Source organism: Ascaphus truei, chromosome 3, assembly GCF_040206685.1.
Source record: "Ascaphus truei isolate aAscTru1 chromosome 3, aAscTru1.hap1, whole genome shotgun sequence".
NCBI lineage: Eukaryota > Metazoa > Chordata > Amphibia > Anura > Ascaphidae > Ascaphus > Ascaphus truei.
In genome coordinates, this window is record NC_134485.1 from 342579410 (window position 1) to 342605431 (window position 26022).

At 42.1% G+C, this 26022-nt stretch overlaps 1 protein-coding gene across 4 annotated transcripts in view; it reads left to right on the forward strand.

The window, feature by feature from the left end:
- Positions 1–26022, forward strand: part of RAPGEF3 (Rap guanine nucleotide exchange factor 3) — a 92808-nt gene that overhangs the window by 32830 nt on the left and 33956 nt on the right. For 3 of the 4 annotated variants that reach the window (XM_075591698.1, XM_075591695.1, XM_075591697.1), the window contains exons 2-10: positions 6872–6925; positions 10380–10486; positions 18863–18984; positions 19654–19831; positions 20888–20972; positions 22479–22539; positions 23711–23787; positions 24711–24857; positions 24997–25109. In XM_075591698.1, coding sequence (XP_075447813.1) covers positions 6917–6925; positions 10380–10486; positions 18863–18984; positions 19654–19831; positions 20888–20972; positions 22479–22539; positions 23711–23787; positions 24711–24857; positions 24997–25109 — 899 coding nt within the window. In that variant the 5' untranslated portion in view covers positions 6872–6916. Of the gene's footprint in view, positions 1–6671; positions 6698–6871; positions 6926–10379; positions 10487–18862; positions 18985–19653; positions 19832–20887; positions 20973–22478; positions 22540–23710; positions 23788–24710; positions 24858–24996; positions 25110–26022 lie in introns of those variants that run through there. The other variant, XM_075591699.1, reaches the window with a different exon arrangement.

Here is a 26022-nt window from a genome sequence, read left to right on the forward strand (position 1 = left end):
GACAAGCAGCACCTCACAGCACAAGCACAGTAACTCGTGGCATTTTCCATGTTAGAATTGCAGGTCGAGCAGCCTCAAGCTCACTCCCGAAGGCCGTGATTATATATAAGGCTCGCCCAGAGCGACGCCGCGCAGCGCCAAAACAAATAGTATGCATCCCGCAAAGTTCTTATACCTACCGCGACTGTCGCGCCGCTTGCTACTGCAATACGGGAGACAGTTGAAGCGTTTTCCAAATTTGTTTTCAGGTTGCGACGGCCGCGTTACGTGACGCAGCCATCTAATCACAGAACAGATGTCAGCCTCGTCTCCCCTGCAGTCGTGCACGCAGAAGAATGTGCTTAAGCACATGTCGCAAATGTGACGTCACAGATGCGCGCACATTGCAGTGCACCTGTATAATCGCAGCCTTACACAGGGTCTAGACGTATCATAAATGTGTAGGGCATGTCATTTTTAACAACCACGACAGCCCACCAAACATACATATCAGCTGCAAGCGGCAAAGGGTTAAGAACATTAGGAAAGTGATACCTGTGCAGGAGAAAATATGTTGGCTTAGCAGCCACTTTTCCTTTGGTAGGGCTGGGTGTTTGCTGTGCAAACAAATTCACCGTAAAGGAAGGCAGCCTGCAGGCAACAGCTGCATAGAAGGGAGCTCCACAAGTGACCTGTTAATGGGAGGGAAAAAGAGAAAGTATGTGAGTGTTTACACCGGTGCCGGTAATTAGGGAGGGGCTTTTTGTTTCACGAAAGTTCATGAATCAGACAAAATGTGCCAGGCTGTTTTTTTTTTGTTTTCTTTACAAAAATATGGCGCAAAGCAAATTTGAGGACATTAGCACAACACTATGATGTTAGCGCAGACACCTGTTATACACAAGAGAGATAGGGAAAAGCATTACTACCAAAAATAACTGCTAACAACTAAACCTCATAAATGAGGCGGTGTCCCCCAGGAGTATAATCAGACTAATCGCAAGAAAGGAGAGGGGCAATTCTTGAAAGACCTGTTAGACACAGCAACTTCCACAAAATGAGGGCGAAACTCGCTACATTTCATGGCAATTTAACATAAAATGGCACATGGGAACTTATGCAAACCCCCCCCCCCCACTAAATTAATGGGGAACAAAATCACAAGAAATGTTGAGAGAGAGTGTATATATACACACACACACACACACACACACACACACACACACACACACACACACACACACACACACACACACACACACACACACACCACCCCCCCCCCCCCCCTCTTTCCCCCTAGGGGAACAACCTTTTATTGAAGAACATGTAATAAACAGTGATCACCGGATAATAACTCCTGGTTACAGCTACCCCTTCGCCTCGCAGGGCCTTATCCCACCACCGTGTAACCCACACGGTGTCCACCGTACCTGAGGGACCCTCGGGCACCCAACCACCCTGGTGTCAACACAGATAACAGCCCCACCCTTGTGTGTGGTCAGCGCTGCCACTCCTGTGTATGTACTCTGTTGGTGCACTTTAGATATAGGTACTTGCCGGGTGCTGTAGCACCCGGGCGCGCTGATTAGGCAACAGGGAGGATCCGCCGATCCAGCAATGTCCTCCGCGACGAGTCCGCCACCTCGTGGGGTGGTTCCCCGCTGGAGGGTCCCTCACGAAGACAGTCTCTACTCCTTTCAGGGTGATCTGGTTCCAGACCACTGTTGTCAGCTGTGTCCCTGATTTATCAAATAGCTAATGGGGCAGGGTCCCTACCTAAGGGCCTGTCCCTGTAGCAGCCACAATCTTATTGCATGAGTCGGGGCCTAGGTGGGATCTGGCCTAATGCAGAGGGTCACAGACCCCTGCACATACCTCTTACCCTGTCCTTGTCCCAGCACCGACTGACTAACGTGGTCTGATTGCGCAATTTCCTAGTTCCCCTCACAGGAGTACCCTAGAGCCCTATTGACTGCCGTGGGTCAGGCGGTGCCTTCCTAAGGCTCATGGGACTTGTAGTCCCTGCTAAGAGCCTCCCCTGATTGGTCGTGGCTGCGCGTGATGTGTAAGGGCCGCCGTGACTCTTGGCACTTACTGCGCATGTGCGAACCTTGCGCAAGATGGCGGTGCCCTGCAGAGGGATCTGCCCGGTGAGCCCGTCGCCATCTCCACCTCCCAGAACATCCCCCGTGCATCGGAGGTAGGGGGGGAAACGGAGAACCGGGGAGCCATGGGGGACCTGGATATATATATATATATATATATATATATATATATAGTCACATACTGCATGATTTCTATCCTCTCCCCTGGGCTGGCATTGGGCCTATCTTGGATATGTGTATAATGACCACTATAGACACAGCTAAGCTGACTTGCCAACCTAGAACAGGTGATAAAAAGACATAATATTTACAATGTTGGACCTTTTAAAATATTAACCCTCTACAGGCCCCAAGTGGCCAACCATTTATGGTCAACCCATTACTAGCCACCCACTTGGGCTATTAAAGGTTTAATATCGGCCCATACAGTATGTTATGCTTTTTCTATTATATTTATAGGGTGTTTATGTTGTATGTTAACTTTGTGGTGCCTGAAGGCATTTCGTTGCAATGCACTAGTAGCCTCTGGCATCAAAAGGGTTAAATAATTTTGTGCCATAGGGTTTTGTTAGAAATCCTATTACATATACACAAATCAGTAAGGTTTTGGACCAAAAGAAAAAAATATTTTAATAGAAATAACTGAATTTTATTAGTGAGGCTCCATTGAAGTTTATGGGACTGTTGATGCTTAAAATGAATGAGACTGAATCCAAATCAGTGAAACGCACAGAAATCCAGTGAAAGTAGGCAGGCCTCCTCTTTGTGTGCAAGCCTGTTAATAAAGAGAACATTGTTGTGACACCAGCTTCTTTTCCAGTAACTCAAGCCATATTACTGTGCAGTAGATACTGGAACCAAAAAGGGACAATATCAACTGAAAATGTCAGTTATCGTTATAGTTAAATTAGTTTTTAGTTTTTGAAATGGCATCAAGATGTAGGCCCCTAAAGGAAAAAAGAATGGTGTATAGCACTAAAAACCTAATGTGCAGTGAATGTGAACAACAATAAAATGATATGATAAATCACCTATATGAGGCAAGGCTGCCAGGAAAACTAACCCAAACACAGTTAGTGAGGAAACACAAATGAACAATACAGACCGGCGCCTCAAAGTCCAATTGGAAGGAACATAGGTAAGTCCAAAGAATAGCTGCAGTGTCCAATGGAGGGTGATCCAATCTTTAGACAGCAGACTCCACAGCAGCAGAAATGGTATATAGTGCAAGGGAGACAAAAGGAAAAATCATAGCGTAACAAGGTATGAACTGGACATATAACACATAGACAAAAACAAACATAAAACAATGACAGATAGGCTGACAATTATTAACGGAGTATTTAATATAACACAATAAAAAGCAATGAACCAGTGAAGAGCAGATGTGGGATCCGGTGTGTAAAACCGGAATCCTACTTACAAGAAGTCTAAAAGGTACAGGCAGGGGTATAATGTGAGCGCGATCCGGCGGCAGCTGCTGGTAGACACGTGGCACTCGGGGGAGACTGCAAACACTTCCTCAGATCTGCATCAAGCTGTGCGTCACTGTGGGCTGCTTCTCCTGATGCCGTCTGTCCGCGACCGGAAACACGTCACTGTGGGCGGGACCAATTACCGGAACTCCCTTCTCCTATTGCTGTACACCGTCGTATTCTTGTGTTGATCTGCTCTGTTCTGCTCACTGCTAAACTCTCAAATTCTCAACTGCCCAACGCGTTTCGTGCGCATGGGCACTTCTTCAGGGGTTCGCCTGAAGAAGTGCGCATGCGCACGAAACACGTACAGACAGCATCAGGAGAAGCAGCCCACAGTGACGCACAGCTTGATGCAGATCTGAGGAAGTGTTTGCAGTCTCCCAGATTGCAGATTGGATTGCAGATTGGATCACCCTCCATTGGATACTGCAGCTATTCTTTGACTTACCTATGTTCCTTCCAATTGGACTTTGAGGCGCCGGTCTGTATTGTTCATTTGTGAGGCCCCTAAAGGAGCAATCCAACCATTGTTTTTTCTTCCTTTAATTTTTGGTAATATGGGTTTGAAGCCCCTATAATTTTAGGTCCGGGAATCCCCTCCTTCCAGAGATACCGGTATCTCCTGCAGTTTAAAGCCCCCTATCACATGGGCCAATAGGAAGCCGCACCGGAGGATAACATCACGGTTTTCTACTGGAACACAGGGCAATCTCCTACGGTGAAACGGTTACCTCTCCCCCAGTAAGATCACACACCAGGCCGGAGGTATATTCAACTGGAACCAATTTATTGGCCTGTACACACACACAGCAACATGTGGGCCCAATGCAGTTACTGCAGGTCTCCAACTTCAGATGGTCCCTGGACCTACACTACGGGTCAAGGGCCCCCGCAGCAGTCCCTGCTCTTCCCTGGCCCTCTATCAGAGCCAAGGTAGAAGGTAAACACTCACTCTCCCCCTAAGGGAAGAGGACCAGGGCTGCCAATGCACAGCAGCCCCGCATGTTACCTGTCTACCAACGGTAGAGACACTGCTAAATTTGGGTGGTGCAATCCCTTAAGTACAGTAGGGGGAAGGTACTAGGTCTGAACCCAGGATTGGGCAGAACACTGACCTAGTCTCACCTCCTCCCATGTCACTCAAGGGAGCTACCTGAGTGGGAAAACCCGTGATTGGTCCTGACACTGCCTGCTCTTACCAGGGCTTGCATTTCAGGGAGGGCAGACTGGTAGCCAAAACCAGGCATGGCTACACGACAATTTTGATTTTTTTTAACTGCTTAATACTGTAAATCATGATCATTGCAAATATGGTACCAAAGAAGCATACTTTGGGTGTTAAATTTATTAAATTAACCACCGTAAAACTATACAATGGGGAGATTCATAAAAGTGCGATATCCACAATGGAAGAGCAATTGAGTATTAATTGCCGTTCAAGTCAAAGGCAGTTGATGCATTTTGTTTTATTTTACCACATATACAGTATGTCAGTAAGGGACATGATACCGCTAATGGTTCCTTTGTGATGGGAAAAGCAGTCTCGTGAGGCTATGTCTTCTGAGCCATCCCACCTTTTGTACCTTTTGTTTCAACATTGTTCCTCTAGACCAGGGGTGCGCAAGTTTTTTGGCCCCTGCACTCGCGCCTCCGCTCCTGAGTGACCAGGCGTCAAATGACATCGAGGGTTATGTGACGTGACATCACATGTCCCTGCAGCGTCATTTGATGCCGCGTTGTCATGGCGGCGTGAGCAGAAGCCTGTTGAATCCTGGTAAGTGCAGGTTGCAGAGGCCTCGCGGTCCCCTGGCATTTAATTTAAATGCCTCGGGGAAGAGTGCGGGGCCTCTGCAAGCGCCCGCGCCCACGTGCTTTAGACCAGCGGTGCGCAAACTGGAGGGCGCAAGATTTTCTAGGGTGGCGCGGTGGTTACAGAGGCCCTTCCCCAATGCATTTAAATTACATTTCGGGGGAGGTGTGCGATCTCTGTAACGACCCTTACCTGCCGCCAGCCGGGTCTTCGGCGACGTGGCATCAAATGACGTGATGTGTCGCCATGACAACGTACGTTAAATGACACTGTGGGGCCACATGACCCGCGACGTCATTTGACGCTGGGTTCTAACCAAGGGGGGCACAAACGCTGGGGCTCCCAGGCAGGGGGGTGCATGCCCAAAACTTTGCGCACCCCTCTTCTAGATCCTGTTCTTTTTTCCCTGCCGGTTGTCCCCTCTCCTCACGCACCCCCTTGCTTACCTTGGTTGTGGCGTCATGACGTCACATGACCCTGCGGCGTCAAATGATGCTGCGGTGCCATGGTGATGTGTCACCAGGAGCGTCTGAACCAAGGCAAGGAAAAGTTTACAGAGGCCTTGCAGCTCCCTCGGCATTAATTTAAATTCCTTCGGGAAGCGCACGGGGCCCCTGTAAACCCCGCGCCCCCCACTTCGCGCACCCCTGCTCTAGACTGTAAGCTCTCACAAGCCGGGCCCTCATTACCTCTTTGTATCGTTTGTGCATGTTTGTCCTTATTTGCATGTAACTGTTTATTTAATTATCAAATCTCTGTACCCCCATTGTACCGCGCTGCTGAATATGTTGGCGCTTTACAAATAAACGATAATAATAATAATATTTATCTCTCCTGCCGTGGGAAAGTCTGCATACAGTATTTGTGTAGCCGTACATCTCATCATTGGCGTATGGTTTTTTCAAGATTGATTTGTTAATATAAATAAAGAAGTGTTTGGGTCATATGAGTTAGAAAATGTATCTAATACTGTATGTGAGTTTTGACTATTTTGCTACTATTGTATATAAATTACTTTTTTTTACTTACCTGTGCCTTTGTTGCGCTCCTTTCTTGTTTCTCTGTTCAAGTTTTGCCTCGTTGATCATGGCAGGTTTTGGGGCAGCAGGAGGAATCCTCATTGTGCATTATTAACCTTGGAAGCCTTGGGCTCAGCGTGTGTGATATTTTGTACAATCTTCAAATCACCTGAAAGTTGCAGGGAATCCTTTCGGGATGCCCGGAGAACCCAAGGGTTGAAAAACCCATGTTGAAAAACACTGGTCTACATTATCCTATATTGGAAGATACTGCAGAAGACTTGATGATCCATTACTCCCTTCCGAGTCAGTGATACTTGATACAAGTATAATTCTAAGTAGAATGTCCTTCTTGTGTATTTGTTCCCCACTTAGAATGCAAGGGCAGATTTAAGATTTAGGTCATTGATTCACTAGGTTTGTGGTGGTGTGATTTTTCTTCTCTCTTTTAGCTAATCCAGTTTCTCTTACTTTTCTCAGACCCCGCTTCCTGATATCAAATCTCAGGTGGAATACAGCCAAACCATGAAACAGGTAACAAAATAGTCTTGTTTACATAGCGGTATGCACATTTTGTAGGTGAATGAAGCAATCTCATAAAAATAAGCATTTGCAATAAGATTATAGACTCCTTGTGACCTTGGGCAAGACACTTTACTGTATGTCCCTCCCAAAAAGGAGGTTTTAAGCTCTTTGAGGCAGGAATTTACTGTGCCTTCAAATTGTGATGTAACTAGTATATAAGGAAAGATAAATATTACAGGTATGTTTCAGCAAATGCACATTTGGCACTCTTGTACAGCACTCCTTTTAATTTGCCAATCTTATGATTATAGAAAGTAAATGTAGGCGTTTATCAGCGCTTATTATGAGTATTTATACTCCCTGCCCTGATATATTCACAGTAACGCTACTCTTCTAGTGCTGGCGTCGCGCTTACTATAAGCGCACACAACGGCGGCAATGCATTTGTTTTGCCGCGACGTCGCGTTGCCGTCACTATAAACGCAGCCTAAGAATGCATTGTTCACTAGAACAGCCAAAGAGAGGTCACTTTAAAAACAGGAAGTTGTGACTATGATGAAAGGTGCATATATTTTGTTCCATACCTCAAAAACCATCGAGATGAACCACTAGTACCTTTATTCAACACAGAAGCGGGGGATTAAGTTAACACATAGTTAACAATGCAGCAACTTGCTTTCAGTGATGCACAATTAGCAATGCAGTTGCATACATTTAGAGTGGTGCACAGTTGCAGCAACTTACTTTCAGGTGGTGATTAATGTATTGTTAACTGTGCATTACCCTGCTTCTCACCATATTAAATTGGGGCCAATGTCTCTTTTGTGCAAATTGAAGGCAAAAATGTACAGCAAAAAGCATCAAAGAATAACAATCCAATACAAAGTTGTAGGATTGTTGTTTAGTAGATCGGTGACAGTTTATTGCACCCCATATTTGCATCAAAGAAATGTTGATACATAATCCCCATGTAAAATTACATAATTCCCATGTAAAATATGTACAAGTCTATAGCTACTGTATCCGCAGAGCAGCATTTTTTATGAACAATACAATGTTTTGTGCAGGGACTACAAACAGCCCGCCAGCCTTAGGAAGGTGCACGTGTTTGCACAACACGTTACATTAAGACACAACCATTCACAGGGTAGAAATCATTTTACATGGCAGCAGGCTTTTAGACCAGAGGTGGGCACCTCCTGTCCTCAAAGGCCATCAACAGGTTAGGTTTCCAGGATATCCCTGCTTCAGCACAGGTGGCTCAATCAGTGACTCAGTCATGAGCCACCTGTGCTGAAGCAGGGATATCCTGGAAACCTAACCTGTGGGTGGCCCTTGAGGACTGTATCCCCCTCTCCCTGTTTTAGAATATTGTAACTCCAATTAACCACTGGTAAAATACACGGTAACACTTTGACTGTCAATCAGCAACAGTCTGTGGGCTAAAAGTAGAAATGATTAGAGGTGTGGCAAGGGCATAAACCAACACGCCCTCTGTTGAAATCAGATGGATAGAAAGCTTTTCAGGAAGGGACTCAGAGGTGAATAAACGTAATTGTTTACATACATTCACTGGAAGGGAAATAGATACATGGCTCTATATTGTGCTCTGTTTATGAACCAATCCCTGTTAAAACACACAGTGGGGTTTAAGGTAATCTGGGAAAACAACGTGCCAGTTGAATGTCAGAAGATTTATTTATTATTTATTTATTTATAAAATATTTTACCAGGAAGTAATACATTGAGAGTTACTTCTCGTTTTCAAGTATGTCCTGGGCACAGAGTTAAGACAAATAATACATGGTTACAAATACAGTTACATAAATGAGCAGGGTATACATTATATACAAGACATTGCGTGCACAGTTAAAGATAATATATATTATAGGCGTATGTAACAGTTACAGACCAGACTAAAATGTGAGACCGCTTTAGTTTTGAAAAACTTAGACTGGTGGTGACTGTGAGAGTCAGAATGCATGCCACATATTATACCTACCGGATGATCCTCATGCAACAGTATCACAACCCCAATATAAATAGCATAAATACACCCCTATTTGTAGGCTGGGCATGGCTGATGTGACAAGATGTACTGTAGAAGCGAAACTGGGCTGTTCTGGCATGTCATCCCCATGGGCAACCACACCCCCTATTAGCTAAAAAGGCTTCACACACCCTTTAAACATATTGCAAATATGTAATTTATTTACACTATACAGTGTGCAGTAAGAATAGGCTGTTCTGTAAAGTGCGGTGTATTTGGTCGCCCATATAGAAATATACATATTTAGAAATTAAAAACCATATGATTGAAGATTGTAACACAAATTAAAAGCCAATGTCATGGGACATGGGACATAGCCTAATGTGGCAATGAAAATATGTGCTTGGGTATTTGATACACTAGTATTAGACACTTAGGTCCAGATTCACCAAGTTCTGCTACCATCTTCAATGTTACGAAAACCTAATTTGGTCGGTTTTAATCACAATGCTGTATTCACTAAAGCCAAATAACATGATGTTAACCAGGATATAGTGTCTCTGTCTACCTCTAAGTAGGTAAAACATTCATCATACTATTCTAAACATCAAACAAAAGATGTTCTCTCTCCTTTTTTCTCCTCTCTTTTTTTCTCCTCTCCAGCAAAAGCTCTATTTCCCTGTCTAGATGGGAGGAGTAACACCAAGATCTGTTACTGTTTTAGGTAATGTCTCATTATCCTGATGTAACAGAGCTTGGTGACCCTGGGCCTTAGAGTTAGGGGTTCAGAGTCTGGTTTCTATGCACTTGAAGAATAGACTACAATGGTTTTTAAAGTTGTGTATCCCACTTCATTTAATTTATATAGAACTCCCGTTGATGCATTTAAAGGCATCACATTTGCAACACATTTCTTCTTCTTCTTCTTCTTCTTCATTTTTTTCCATGGGAACAAAGCCCACTGTCCTTCGGCGACATAGTTACTATGCAGTGCTAAGCCATGAGACACATGATGGCATTATAAAACACCTCACAGCCCTGTCAGTGCTTAGCACCACTTAGTAAATATAGCCCTTGCTTGGTGAGGAATTGTTTTTATGTTTTGATGCCATCAGGCTGTTTCCAATGGGGAACAAACAAACAACTGCACAAAAAGTGGCAAACCTATTGGTTTCTTTTTATGGCTGCAAAAGGAACCAACGTTGCACATCTTACCCTGATATAGGGTCTGACAGGCTAGCGTATCTGTGACACCGTGCCACCCTGTACTGCCATTGGTACCAAATGTATCCACGATATTACCACGAGGTAGGAGACATGGACTCAATAGTCCAGAGGCTCCTTTTTGTCTCTATTACCATTGGAGGTTTAGCCTGAATGGGTCATAGAATTTGAAATACAGTACGTCTTCCCTTAGCCTTGATTATGCATACAGGGTTGCCCTAGAGATGTGTGTCTCTTTGTTTCCTCTAGGTGGTATCACACAAGATTTGGAGAGCCGCAAAGGTTTTACGCACTTACCTGCTCAGCATGTCCCCAACATTAATACGTGATAGGAAACATCATCTTCGCAGCCACAGGTACTAACCACACATTTCATGGACTAGCTATTGATTCAAATGTATTTTCATTTGTTTGCTTTGTAGGACCTTCCACGAGCAAGGAGGGGAATGAAATGATCTTTGTTGGTGCTGAGTTTATGTGCAGCACAGTGTGTGTGTGTGTGTGTGTGTGTGTGTGTGTGTGTGTATATAGCCATGTGTATGAGAACTTTGTCATGGAGAAGCTGTAGAAATCCACCTCTTTTTTTTTTTTTTTTTTTAAATGCTACAGTATATGTAATGTGGCCATATGTACAATAATTTAAACAAAAATAAAAAAAACAATAATAATAATACAAATGATACATGATAAAGTTTTCTGGTATATTTAAAATATGAATGCATGAAATCAAACAAAAACAATCTCCACACAGTAATAAATTGATATATGGACTGAATTCCAAGGATATCAAAAAACCAAGACGACATCAAAAGTAAAATGTAAGGCTGAAATTAGATTATTTGTTGGAGCAACGTGGAGAAGAGGCTGGAAACCGCAGCACCTGGAAGGTCATTTGGGAGGCTTTCCTCCAGCAGTGGATCGACTTGTGGTGTGGTGTGTGTGTGGTGTGTGTGTGATGTGTGTGATGTGTGGTGTGTGTGGTGTGTGTCGTCTTTGTTTTCACTCTCATATACATCTCTGAGAAATGATGTCCTTTTAGAAGACACCCTTTGATTAATTATCACCTAATTTATAGGTCTGTAGGTATCCCTTTGGTTTGCAGGCCGTGGTAAAGTTTGCATGTAAATGAAGTTGGAAAAGTATTTAAACTTATTAAGCACAATTAGCATACTGGTGCTTGCCATGTAACAATAGACCCTGTCTAAATAACTAAAAGCAGAAAATATTATGCAGCTCAGTGAGATATTTTAACAAGCTTCTCTGACATGAGATTGAGTGCTACACAACACATCTCAATCTGAGTGCAATTAAGTGGCCTATCCTATATGAGCAGAAACTCTCCATTGAAGTTAATGGGGAATTTTGTCTGAAAACGGACCGTTTGGCCGCTTAAGCTGACATACAAGTCCTCCAAGTGTCATAAATATGCACATTATCCTGCACCAAAAATAGAAGAAGTAAAAAGAAACGGGGATCAGGTGTAACACGGTATGCAAAAAAGACGGGGGATGTGCCGAGCATGCACGTGCTTAGTGAAACTTCTGTGTTTTGACACTGAAATTGTATTTTGATGTTTTTGATTGAATGAAAGAGTTTTGAGAGTATAATGTATTTTATTTATTTTTCAGCAGAAATTTCCATAGTATCAGTTGGAATAGATGATACAATTTACTTAGGATAACTAAAGTAAGATACATATGTTTTGGATTGTAAAGTATCTAAATGCCGTACTGTTACTGTGTCAGGTTTGGATATAAAAGTACTGGTACTGTGTCAGGTTTGGATATAAAATTACTGGTACTGTGTCAGGTTTGGATATAAAATTACTGGTACTGTGTCAGGTTTGGATATAAAATTACTGGTACTGTGTCAGGTTTGGATATAAAATTACTGGTCTGTGTCAGGTTTGGATATAAAATTACTGGTAATGTGTCAGGTTTGGATATAAAATTACTGGTACTGTGTCAGGTTTGGATATAAAATTACTGGTACTGTGTCAGGTTTGGATATAAAATTACTGGTACTGTGTCAGGTTTGGATATAAAATTACTGGTACTGTGTCAGGTTTGGATATAAAATTACTGGTACTGTGTCAGGTTTGGATATAAAATTACTGGTACTGTGTCAGGTTTGGATATAAAATTACTGGTCTGTGGCAGATTTGGATATAAAAGTACTATTACTGTGGCAGGTTTGCTTGTAAAAGTTCTGGTACTTTGGCTGGTTTGCTTGTAAAAGTACTGGTACTGTGTCAGGTTTGGATATAAAAGTACTGGTACTGTGTCAGGTTTGGATATAAAAGTACTGGTACTGTGTCAGGTTTGGATATAAAAGTACTGGTACTGTGGCAGGTTCGCTTATAAAAGTTCTGTTTGCTCGCCTGATCGCATCTTCGTCTGCATGAACGACTTTGAGTGCTGTGTGAATTTTCAGCCAGCGGGGCTCGCACGCGTTGATCGCTTTTTCGTCTCCATCAAGGACTTTTAGTGCTGTGAGAAGTTTGAGCCATCGGGGGGCGCACGCGCGATCGTGACGCATTGTCGTATCCATTAAGGAGTTTTAGTCCTATGAGAATTTAGGTAGGGGCCAGCAAAGAAGTTTCACTTCAAAAACGCTCCATTGGATTTTGCAATTTTGCACCTCGTAAGCTAGTGTTTCCTTAATACATCACAAAATAAGTTATGGTGTCAAGAAGTGACAAAAAAACGTCCACCGGACAGTGTACAGCTACATGCAAATACAGCTTGTCAGCACATTCACGTATCAGACAGGTCTGCAACTCTGCCTTTTCCCGTTATCTCTGAGTGCTTCCACTACAGTCAGGGATTCTGCAAGGAATTGTATGGATTGTATGCTAGCAGATAATAGGAAAAGGCAGGTATGCAATCCTGTGTGAGACGTGAATGTGCTCACAAGGGTTATTTTTATTTGCTTAACACGTGAATCATAAGACCCTGGAACAATAACTGTGTCATGAGCCCCCTCTAGTGGCTGTACAGTAACTCACTATCACAACTGATGTGCATGGACTCAAACTGAACCATAACCTGGTCGCACTGGGGCAGTGATCCCCAACTGTTTCTCACATTGTGCACCCATGCTACAAAATATTTGTCCCGCGCCCCTGATTAATAAATCTTATTGTCTGCTCATCAGACGATTACTAACAAAACTGTTTGACCAATTCCAGGCAGTTTAGTGTCCTAAGCTCGTGTGGGAAACACACATTTAATAAGGCCCCAAACTGCGCCTCAGTGCATGGGTGGTATAGCCGTCAATTACTTTGTGAGCTTCCAAACGCATGCCCTACAATGCCTTGCCGCTGTGGATGCGACCCATTGCAACTTTGGAAGCTCCTGCTGTAATTGACAGTTTTATCACCCACACTAACATGCAGTTTGGGGCACTTTTTGTTTGGGGGGGGGGGGGAGAGGGGGCAAACACCTTGGAGACATCTCATGAACCCCTAAGGGTCTCATTCTCCCTGTTGGTAATCACCGCTAAAGGGTTATTATACAGAAGTGGTTCTCATATTATGGGCTAGTGCTCTTAAAAGACATGGTGGTTAGCCATAGAGAAGGGCGGACTGGTCTGAAACCCCTCTCTGGATTTTCCTGGATCTTTTAGACCAAATACAATCCCCGCACCATTATCCGTCTGCGGTTTGGTTACTAAGAAATATGAACATATACATCCGAATCCACCATTAGAATTTTTTTTTGGACGGAATGGTTTTATCACTGTAAATCCACCCTGTAAAAAAAATATTATATATATATATATATTGTGTATATATATATATATATCCCATCAAACCTCACTCAAAATACGTTAGGGAGAGATGCCTGTGCTGCAAAAGGAGCACACCTGAGGTACCCTGGGAGATATGTGCAGACAAATCACCCAAAAATCTACTTGTCGAACCAAAAAATCTACTCGCCACTTAGCCCCGCCCCCCAGCTCCACCCCAGCCCTGCTTTGTAAAAAAGAAATTGAATAAATTCCTAGTACGAACTAATAACAAGATTCGTTTTTGACATAACAGTTTATTTATTGTATTACATTTATACTTTACTACAATTAGTCTTTGTTACATAGGTGTGGGGTGTGTTAAAATGTCGGATGACCTCACTAATCTAGAAAAAAAATCCAGATATGAATGACTAGTTTCCTGAACACCTTAACCAGTGTCTGGATGCCCCCACTTTACAATTTCTAAAGCAACAATCCCACCTGGATCTTACCTGATCCGCAGTCCCTCAATGTGCAGTTACCCTCATTCCCGCAATGTTATATATTGGAGGGGAGGTGTTCCCTACCTGTCTTCTGGGTTAGGGGGGGATTCCGATGTCTCCCGTGTGAAGCTTGAGCGTCACATCTGGAAGATAGGTTATTTCCGTGTAGGTATAGGGACAGAAACAGAGAGAGCGACAGAGACAGAGAGAGCGACAGAGACAGAGAGAGCGACAGAGACAGAGAGAGCGACAGAGACAGAGAGAGCGACAGAGACAGAGAGAGCGACAGAGACAGAGAGAGCGACAGAGACAGAGAGAGCGACAGAGACAGAGTGAGCAACAGAGAGAGACACACAGAGGGGGTGGGTGAATGACAGAGGGGGTGGGTGGGTTAATGACAGAGGGGTGGGTGGGTGGATGGGTAACTGACTAGGTGGGTAGGTGACTGACTTGAGACAAGGGGGGGCATGGGAGACAAGGGGGGCAAGGAAGGCCATGGGAGGCCAGGGGGGCGCATTTGAGGCCAGGGGTGCCATCGGAGGGCACTGGTGCTATGTAAGTTTTGGAGGGATCAGGGGGGCCATCGGCAGTTGGGGGGCCATGTGAGGCAAGGGGAGGGGCCATCAGTGGGCAGGAGGGGCCTTCAGCGGGCAGGGTGAGCCATCGGCGGGCAAGGGGGGCCATGTGAGGGCAAGGGGGGCCATGGTGGGCCATTGGTGGTAAGGAAGGCATTGAAAGGGATGGCATAAGAGAGGCATGAGACTTTAATTACTTGGTCCTTGCAGGAGAAGGGCATATAGAGCCTGGCTGCACGCCCCCAAAAAATCCTCGGAGTGCGCTAAGTCGTGTCAGCCAAATCAGGTAGGGGGATATTTTTTTTCCCGGCAAGCAGGGGAATTGACACAGAACCGCGTGTGCTGCTTGGGCAGCCATGACAGATTGCCAGCGTGCAAAGTCCTGTCGCCCATGGCGACCAGGTGACCGGATTTGTTGAACACTGCTAATGACTATACAAAGTATATTTAAATGAGTCACATGAGTTGAAAAGCTTAAAGGCACCTAATGACTGGACTGGTGTGAGACCCAACAGGATTATAACCCACAACCTCTGTGAGCTAAACGAGCTGATAGCTAGCACCACTGTCACAGCATATTTACTTTTGAGCCATACTTCTCATTGCATGCTCAAACTTGTACAAAACACTTTACCCTCTTCTGGGATAGACAACAATATCTAATAAGCAGCCTTCTGCCATGAGACACCTTGTGACGTGGGAAGACACCCCACAGTCCATTTATTTGAATAGGCGTATCTAACTGCAATCTAACGTATTCCAGTGAACAAATAATCACCCGGCACTCTAATTGCAAATTAACAAATTCAAACGGACAATATCAAATATATTTGACACCGTGAAAAAATCATGACTTATTAATAATAGTGAATAAAGTGATAGAACAAATCTTAAACAACCAGTTTGCAGCTCTGGGCCCACAAAGAACCGTCCTCTGTAGTTCTGGAAATGAGTGTCTTGGAGATGAGGGGAACCAGGAAAAGAAAAGGAATAGAATATTGTGAAACAGACATAGATATTTGGTGTCTTTAAAATGCTCACTCACATAACCCCCAAGGGTAAAAAGGCAGAAAGGATATGAAACCCTTGATGAAATCTCCTTTGCTGGTCTTGGAATCCCTCAAGGAGTGGGGTATTCAGAGATTTGGTATGCGTTCCTCCAGAATGAAGAGAGAGAGCAACAATTGGCGCAGATCGTCGTAAAAAGTGTATTACTTTATAAAAGCATCTCACAAATGCACCTTTATAGTAATACTGCTCTTTTGAGGTGATTAGGTAAATAAGTAAAACGGAGGCTGGTTCTCCCTGTTCTGGAACAGCTCGGTGTTGCACCACTCATGCACCGAGCGGCTGATCGTAACGCCAGCGTCTCCTCTGATCTTGTATTGGCTGGCGTGGTGACGCCTCCCTCCTCCAAGTGGTAACTGTGACTGATGACTCAACGTGTTTCGCTACGTGCTTCGTCAGAAGTCTTCTACCATAACACTGAGCAGACTCTTATATACCTCATTCCTTCCAATCCTAAACTGGCTGGTATCATATTTCAATTAAGGTGATATAGTAGTGTTACATGGTGCATGAGCTTGTTAGGCTTTGAATATAAAAATAGAAACAATGTACAAAATCAACTCATGTATATATCATAAAAGGTCCAAACTAGCACGCCTATCAAACATCAAAGGCACTCAAAAATACAAAATACACGTTATTATATTAAACAATTAAAATACAGATCAACAAATCGATCTAAAGCTATCAACACTATGAATAGAACAATAATTCTAACAGAATACTCTTAATCAATCTGAAAGAACAGAACAGAATAAAAAACAGAATTAAATACTTATAACAATAGACTGCAAATATAAAATATCACAAAATAATATAAAAAAAAGAGAACCATGTAAATAATACTGAGGTGTGAGTTGAGAAAGCAACGTCCAACCTAACTTGAGATCTTAATTCCCAAAGTGCTAGTGCTTACAAATGGCTAAGTGGATCCTACTAAGTTAATAGTGAGAATTGAGAATAAAAAGTATTTGTAAAACATGGTAGAGACTGCCAATTGTCCTTACAAAACCTATTGAAACGCCCCAACTTCTATATCGATATGTAAACCCTCTGGTACAAGCATCTTTAATCTGAAGATCCAATAGGTCTCTCTTTGTGCTAATTTAATGAGCCTGTCTCTCCCTCTCCAATGGTGATCTACATGTTCTATAGCGCTATGCTTGAGCCTGGCCAGGTTAGATTGGTGGGCGCATCCAAATGCATTCATATCCTCTCTGCCTTTTTACCCTTGGGGGTCATGTGAGTGAGCATTTTAAAGACTCCAAATATCTATGTCCACAATCTGTAAACACTATTACACTATATTCTATTTCTTTTCTTTTCCTGGCTTTGCGCTCCCCTAGACTCCAAGACCATCTAATGTATTCCAGCACTGAAGGTGCCATATGGAAAAACATTGCTTAGAAAATATGACCTACTATTGTTATCCTTTATACAATTAGAAGTACTAACTAAAGTCACCAGGACACTTTGTTATATTACATTCTCTCTTCATCTGCTTTATTTGCTGCGCTTCACTTTGTTTTTACGTGTGTCAGAAACCCTGTTTTCTTTAATCTCACCTGGCCTCAGTAACTCATAGCCCTCAGTACATATTACTTTGTCTTTTCAAGGTTACAAATGAACAAAATAGATATCCCTTGGAGATACGCTTGTAGACAGTTACAGTAATAGTACTACAGCAGTTGCTTTAGCTCACACTGCTAGAGTTGTTGCCTAGGAAAGTGGTGGTTGTGGGTTCTAGTCCTGTTAAGTCTGACACTAGTACACTATTCCAGTCACTACAGTAGGTGCCTTAGGCTTGTCAAGTCAATATAGTTCTTATGGAAATCCTTTTAGGAAGTGTGGGATGTGACTTATTTAAATATACTTTGCATAGTCGGCATATCTCCCAGGGTACCTCAGGTGTGCTTCTTTTTGAACATAAGTGTCTCTAAATTATTTGGAGGGAGGTTTGAGGGGATATATATACAACTGAGATTCCAATTGTGAATTGGAAGACGTCCTCCTCCTCCTTTCTCCAAAATAGCATATGACCATGGATTTGTATCTCTCTTGGATTTTCAGCGATAGGAAAAAAAACCTGGCGGATATGACTTTAAGACTGATCTGCGAAATTCCTCGGCTGAAACGAACTGGCCAAACTGTGTCAGATTCAAATTCCAAGAAATAATTTGCCCATTTCTACAGTAGTTATCAACATGGAGCTATCTCATTATCTATATAGTTCTCCTCTTTAACAGCTATTAAAATAACTTCATAGACCATTATTGAGAATTCTTTATAAGTTTAGTAAGCACTTGAGCTTTAGAGACCACAAGCATTTTTTTTAAAGATACTTCTGGATTCTTTGATGCTCAACTAAACCACTGGAGACATCTCATATAGTTCTAATAAAGTCTAACACTATTTACAAAACAATATACTTTTACCCAGAAGCAACATACAGTATCTACCACAGCTCTGTATATCAATCTGAAATTAGATGATTTTGACAATTAAACACCTAGAGGGCCAAATAGCCAATTAAGTGATCCCTGAAAAAAAGGTTTATGATTCCAGGATTGCAGGCAATTCCAGCAATGAAGGGGTTAGCTCCACTTTGAACACTTGGAAAAATAAAGATCTTAGGTTCTGCTTTTAGTTCAAAGTTCTAATAGCCGTTGGTCAAGTAGACCAACTCTAATGTTGGCCCTGCTTTAGCAGAGATTTAGACAATTCAACAAATGCTGGATCCTGTGGCTTGAGGTTAAATAGGCATCCTTGTTATTATTGCAAAAACCTCAGGAGCCAAACCAGATGTGTTTGTTTGTGCTCAGCAAACTGCCTGTCTATCTTCCCTTCACCACAGGCAGTGCTGTTCCGGAAAAGAGCTTGTTGACTGGCTAATTGGCATCAGCCCCGGCCTCCAGTCGAGAAACCAGGCTGTGGGGATATGGCAGGTGCTGGTGGATGAGGGAGCTCTGGTGCACGGTAAGCAACGTTATCCTTCCACGTCAGTTTTTAAGCTATATTTCTAAATTTTAGATTTTTTTCCTAAAAGTATATTTGATGTGGGTTGTGATATCTTCTAGTGGACCAACATTAAAGTTTTAATAGAATAAGTTATAGTGTAGACTACAAAGCTTTTGAAACGCATAGATTTTTACTACTTGTACACTTGTAGAAGCAACTTATGAGGTTCCAAAGGCTCTGTACACTTGGACATCATCTATGAAAAACTTCAATGTTGGTCCACTAAAAGGTTTCACAACCTAAATCGAATCTACCCTTTTAAATTACGGCAAGGTATCCCAGACCCCCTCTATCAGACTTCTCCCACCCTAGTTAAAAATGCTGCCTCTAGTTCCTCATATGACTGACACACCACCCTTCTGCCAGACCTGTATACAAATTTGGTCACAGATCCCCAGTAACCTTTAAAATTGAAACAAAATTAAGATCCTACACCTCACACAAAAACTGTATATTAAATTGTTATTTCCAAAATGTAATATCTCAATTCTGAGTATTCCTTTACCTGGCCCTTATTTTGCAAATTACCTTTGATTTACCCCACCACTGCACTTTGCTTAAATTATGTTGTTGTCTGCGATGATTGATGATTGATGATGATGAGGCAATTACTTCTTCTTGTTATAGTGAGACAAGAGCCGAATTTTCAGGATAAAGATTCCCAGTTTTATCGATTCTTCAGGATAGAAATATTTCTGGAGCCTACACTGAGTGAGCAAGATATCCAGGATGAACTACAAGTGTCACTGGGATTCCTAGCACAGCTAGGACCTACAGCCTTGCTAACCATGATTCTGCGCAAGCCGTACGTGCATTAAACTTCATGAGAGTCTCTTCCACCTACTGTTACATCGTTCTTCTCATACTGAAACTCTACAATAAGGCTCTTCAACTCAGGACCCATGGGCCATATACTATCATTTCACAGGCACAGTCCATTCCTAATGCTCTTATACAGAAACTCACAGGGCACATTTAAGGAATTCACTGGATTAAAGGGTTAAGAATGGGTCCCTTCTTATACCAAGGCACTCAATACTATATCCAAACCATTCCTACACCTCTGAGATTTCTTTGTCCCTCAAAACACTCCAATTACTGAGATGCCACAGTCCTCTAGTTCCTCTAGAATTCTAAAGCCACTGTATCTGGGCACATGAGCACAATACTTTTGAGTCCTCTAAGAATAAGGCGAATGTGCAGTTCCCATATGACTAACTAAACTGACCTATTTTGGGCACAACTCCATTTTACATCTCAGAGTCCCCTGACACCGTCTGTTTTTAACTCTCTAAAACATGGAATTCATGGATTTTAATATTCTCAAAACTTTAAAGGGGCAATCTTTCATAGGATCAAAGTGAACTAATTCCAGTGATGTGTTTAAAAGGTCTCATCTGGGCAACTGATGTCTTTTTTATCCAAATCTAAAACCTATAAGTATTTTTCATTCATTTTTAATGTTAGACTTGGGAGGGGTTTGACTTCCCCTGGTTACTCCCTTTTGTGTGAAATCACTGTGTGTTCAGTAAGTGCTTGTACAGCCAGAGTCCCAATCCCTCCCACAACTTTATTGGTTCTTTGATGAGGACATGTTGAGATAAGGGTAAATTGAATCACTTGATTGACATTCACCATTCAGGGGCCCCAAGAAATTCAACTGGCTGACTATGTGAGATTGCATGTTTAATTCTGACACTCTTGCAAAGCAGCTCTTACTGTACGTCTATTTTTGTACCCAAGGAAGAAATAGGACATAAAAGGCAGCAATGTAGTATGGTGAAAGGTGGCAACGTGTGAGAACTGGACTAGGTTAAAAAAAACTAATCTATCGTTAATATTTTTGTTTCCTTATCATCAGTCCTAATCAGCGCACAGAAGAAGAGCTGGAGGTGATATTTGAAGAGTTACTGCATATTAAAGCAGTGTTCCATCTCTCCAACTCGGTTAGTGTCTCTTATATATAAAATGGGGAATTTCTTAAACGGCCTTAATATTCAGCAACCCCATATATTATTTTATATAGCCCTAAACAACAGGCAGTCTTCAAAAGGTTGATTTTACATACCGACAAGACGGAGGAAGGTCTCCTAGACCAGTACTCTAAGGTCTGCAAATGTGTTCATAATAATAATTATTATTATGTTATTGGTTTTCCAAAGCCAATATTGTATCATGAACACACATTTGTTGCTGTATCAAGTATATGAATGTGAGTACTATTTGATAAATGGTCATTGAGGCTCCCATTTAAGGGTATGAGATGGTGTTTGGGATGTCTAGGAAGCCCATGTAAATGGGGATGCGGACCCCTTAATCCGCTGAAACAATAACCCCTAGAGCTAGATCAATATTATGTAAACTTGAGAGTCCATAGCATATCAATCAAAAATAAAGTACTCACAACCTTTTGTTTTCCGGAATCCTGGAGGGAGCGTGCTCTCAACCTGAAGTAATCATAAAAAGAGTTCTCCCAAGGGGAGGGTAATGGTGGTGCACAGTGTGCCAAACGGTGCAGGAACTGCGTTTCAAATGGAGGAAGTGAAGACGGATGCTGGATCGCTACGTTAAAAGTTATTTATTGAACAAATGGCAACATATAAGCTAACAAGAGTCTTGAGAAGAAACTCTGATGCGTTTCGTGCAATCCGTGCACTTTGTAAAAGTAAAATAACTTAACGTAGCGATCCAGCATCCGTCTTCACTACCTCCATTTGGAACGCAGTTCCTGCACCGTTTGGCACGCTGTGCGTCGCCATTACCCTCCCCCCTGTATGCTCATCTGCATGTCTTAGGCAGGTCTGCAACCCCGCCTTTCACCATTATCACCCAGCACACAGCACTTCCACTGCAGCAAGGGATTCTGGGAAATGACATGCAAATGAGCACACAGTATGCTATATAATGTACTGTACATATATATCAGGACAGAATCCCCTATTGTATGGCAGAACGACATGTTTAATTATTAATGGATAATTAATGATTTGGAGGTAAGTGGTCTTGGGCGTTGAAGATGAACACAGAGATGATACCAGCACTGACCACAGGAGTAGTAAAAAATGACAATATGTGTTTATTTAATCCATAAAACACAAGGTATCTCGATGTTTCGGTCACCAGAGGATGAGGGTTGATTAAAAAAAAGTACTTGGGAACAACACAAGGGTGTTTTAAATAGGAAAACAAGCCAGGAGTCTTTACAGTAGGTAGGAAAATATGTAGATTGGGTATCTATTTGTTATCAATTTTATTTCCAACTTTACTAGCAAACAAATGGTTGTATGAAGGAAGTTAAATGTAGATTTGATAAGAGCAGCGATAATCAACTCTACCAAGTAACATCACACTTCAACAAATGCACAAATACTGTGGTCAGGACATGCAATTCCATGCCACTTGTTTTAGTGTTTATCCTGCTTAATCTGATACTATGTGTGTGTATTTTGCAGGTAAAGAGGGAATTGGCCGCTGTGTTGGTATTCGAATCGCATGCAAAAGAAGGAACCGTGTGTAAGTAGTTGGGCACAAAGTTATTTTTATAACTACTGTGTAGACTCATCCTATTTGCTCAAGTTGTTTTTTCACTTACTGTAAGCCCATTTGCATCCTTACAAACCCTGTATTCTGCCCTTGTCCGGGCCTTGCACATAATTGGACTATACCATTTTTAAATCTGGAGACATGCATATATTATTTTACAGTAAGCAGTATTACAGGAAGGACGTACAGTAGGTATAATTGAGTTGTCCCTTGAAATTTAGTACGTTTTACATTATATAAAATCCATGGTGCTGTTCAGGCATTCGTTAACTTTTTACTGTCACGGTTGTAGATGAAAATTAGCAGAAGGATAGTGGGGTACAGTAGACAAAAAGAGCTACTTTTTAAAAGTAAAAAGCAAACGAAAATGGAGTGGTTGAAAAAAAGGTCAAAAGGGAAAATGGAAAATAAGCAGTAGCATATGTTTTGCACTGTTGCCTTAACTTGAGCACCGAAACATTGGATGTCAAGATGACATTTAAGTCACTAAAAAATGACTTTCATTTGACCCTATTGACTTGCTAGTTTTTTGGTGTGCTTGATTCCTGCCTTTTCATTACTCTTCTATCTTGACCAATACATTTTTTTTTGTTTTGACACCCTCTACTGATCTCTTTGAGTCTTTACACCCCTGGCTTGGGGCATCCCAAATTGCTGGCTTCTCGGTTCTTTTTTGCTTCACTTAATCTGGCAACGGTCTTGGGAAATCTTACGTGTGGGAAACTTCTTCTGACTACTTTTGTGTAGGCAGTGGACTTGTCATTAACAAAATGGAAAGCTCTTTGACTAATCTCTACTACCTTTGAGCATAGATTGTAGTCTATAGACATTGCAGTTATTGAAGCTCAATACACTCTTTGGAGCTAGTGTGAAAAGCCCTGACTGCTGTTATGTTCAGCATTTAGGTGGTAAGGGAAGACTGCACAGATGTATCCCTCCACATTGAATTGTGAATACGTTGAAACCATTCTGTGCCATGCATTATAAAGATATTCTGTATTACGTGAAGAGGGAAGTTATGAAGACAGAGCAAATTAACAGGGAAATGAACAGGTATTAGGAGGTACAGTATCAACTCCCTATATAATAACGCTAAAAGACTAACAGCCTCCTACTACTGGCCTTTTCTTTCTCTTTGCAGTGTTTAGTCAGGGGGATAAAGGCACTTCTTGGTATATCATTTGGAAAGGTTCCGTGAATGTAGTTACACATGGAAAGGTAGGTTTGACTCCAACATGTTTAAGCACCAACATAGTATTGTGTGTATGTATAGAGATTGCTTAAAGAGGTTGCTTGATGATAGGACTGAGTCATTACATTGGCATTATCAAGAGTGCTAGTGGGTAAAGTCAGCACTGAGTGTGTGGTAAATATAGCTACATCTGTGTGTTACATAGTTACATAGTAGATGAGGTTGAAAAAAGACGTAGGTCCATCAAGTTTAACCTATGCTAAATTTAGATAACAGATACTTTATCCTATATCTATACTTAATTATTGATCCAGAGGAAGGCAAACAAAAAAACCCCTGTGTTATTTCATCCAATGATATCCCATAAGGGAAAAAATAAATTCCTTCCTGACTCCAAGAATTGGCAATCGGATTAATCCCTGGATCAACATCCTTCCCATGTATACTTATTTGGTATATCCCTGTATACCTTTCCCATCTAAAAAGATGTCCAACCTTTTTTTGAACATATCTATTGTATCTGCCATCACAGTCTCCATGGGTAATGAATTCCAAATTTTAACTGCCCTTACCCATTGCAATCTCCGGCATCTTCTCCCAGACCGCACAATGAAGCGCTGTGCATGTGCTGGGCGCTCGTGCTACAGTGCACACTGGGACCGCAGCCTTAGACCTGTCTAAGACATGTGAATGTGCTCACAAGTGATTTTTTTATGTGCTATATGCTATACGGTGGATGTTTCTTGTTGCCTTTTTCCCTCACCATAAATTAAAATGTGTATGGTTATGTATGCATGGCTGGAAATACTGTAGTGTGGAGCAGGTATATTCAGCACATTGAAGGTGGATGTATCCATATACAGGAGTTGCCACATATGTGGGTGGGTGAATTTGGCCTTTATCACTTTGACACCCTCCCTCCTCATATCATATGTATTCCCTGGATTAGGGCGTGGTCGCAACACTTCATGAGCGGGATGATTTTGGACAATTGGCACTTGTGAATGATGCTCCAAGAGCTGCTTCCATCGTTTTGCGTGAGGACAACTGCCACTTCCTGCGTGTCGACAAGCATGACTTCAATCGGATCCTTCGGGTATGTTCACAAAGTCACATCACTAACGGAAACCATTTATGAATGCACAGAACAATGAGAGCAGCAGCTGTATGATCCCTTTTGTCTCTTTAAACACACACACACACCAATATTCACACCTATGTGGTTTCATCTGTAGGACGTAGAAGCTAACACAGTGCGACTGAAAGAACATGGCAAGGTGGTGTTGGTGCTGGAAAAGAGTTCCCAGGTATCTGGGAACAACCCGCAAACAGCACCCAGCAGCCAGAAGTGAGTGCATTCAGAAGCTTGTATTATTCATCCTGACAGATGCGTGGGAGAGATCATGCTGCTATTCATTGAGCAATAGAAAGCGGAAATGGGGATGGAGGAATAAAAAATAGGCAAAGAAGAGGACTGAGAGAAGTGAAAGAGTGGCAGAAGTAGAGCAAGAAGAGTAAAGGAGAAAAAAGAGGGATTGAAAATGAGGAGCATGGAGAAGACAAGGGAATTGAACAGAGGATAGAGGGATGTGAGAAAGGTAGGAAGAATAGTATTGTAAATGTGAGGAGAGAGGATTGAATGGAAACAAGGAGACTATTAGGTGCTGGATAATACAGGAGAGATAGAGGAAGAAAACCTGAACAAAATATATTGTGTAGAAGTAGAAATAAATACAAACCAGTATAACAGACAGGAAAGGGAAAATAAAGGGGGCTATTTTGGATTAAACTCTCCATCTCTGTAATACTTAGTTACCATTACTTATAGGCATATATTTTCTTAAAACATTCAAAAAGTTAAGTTCTGACATCACATATTTGTGTGTTCACCATCATTCAAATGTGACTGTTGAAGAGCAGGACAAATAGAGTTGAATTGTAATGCTTAACAATGTCCTCGTATGTTACTATTCTGACCAAAATAAGTACTCAATATGTCTAAGAAGGTACTTCAACATAGCAAGAAATATGTTTTCCATGACTCCAATAATTCTATAACACCACTCACCTTCTTGTCATATAAGAGGTATATCAGTTTGACCTCTTGCCTTATTTTGAATCTGGATTTTAGTTGAAGAACGATTAAACCAGAAATGTGTTATTTGATCTAAACCATTCTAAAGCATCGATAGTGAGCGGCTCATAGTGATCCATGTATGAAAATTTTGCATGGGGGCCTGTTTTATGGAGATATATGAATT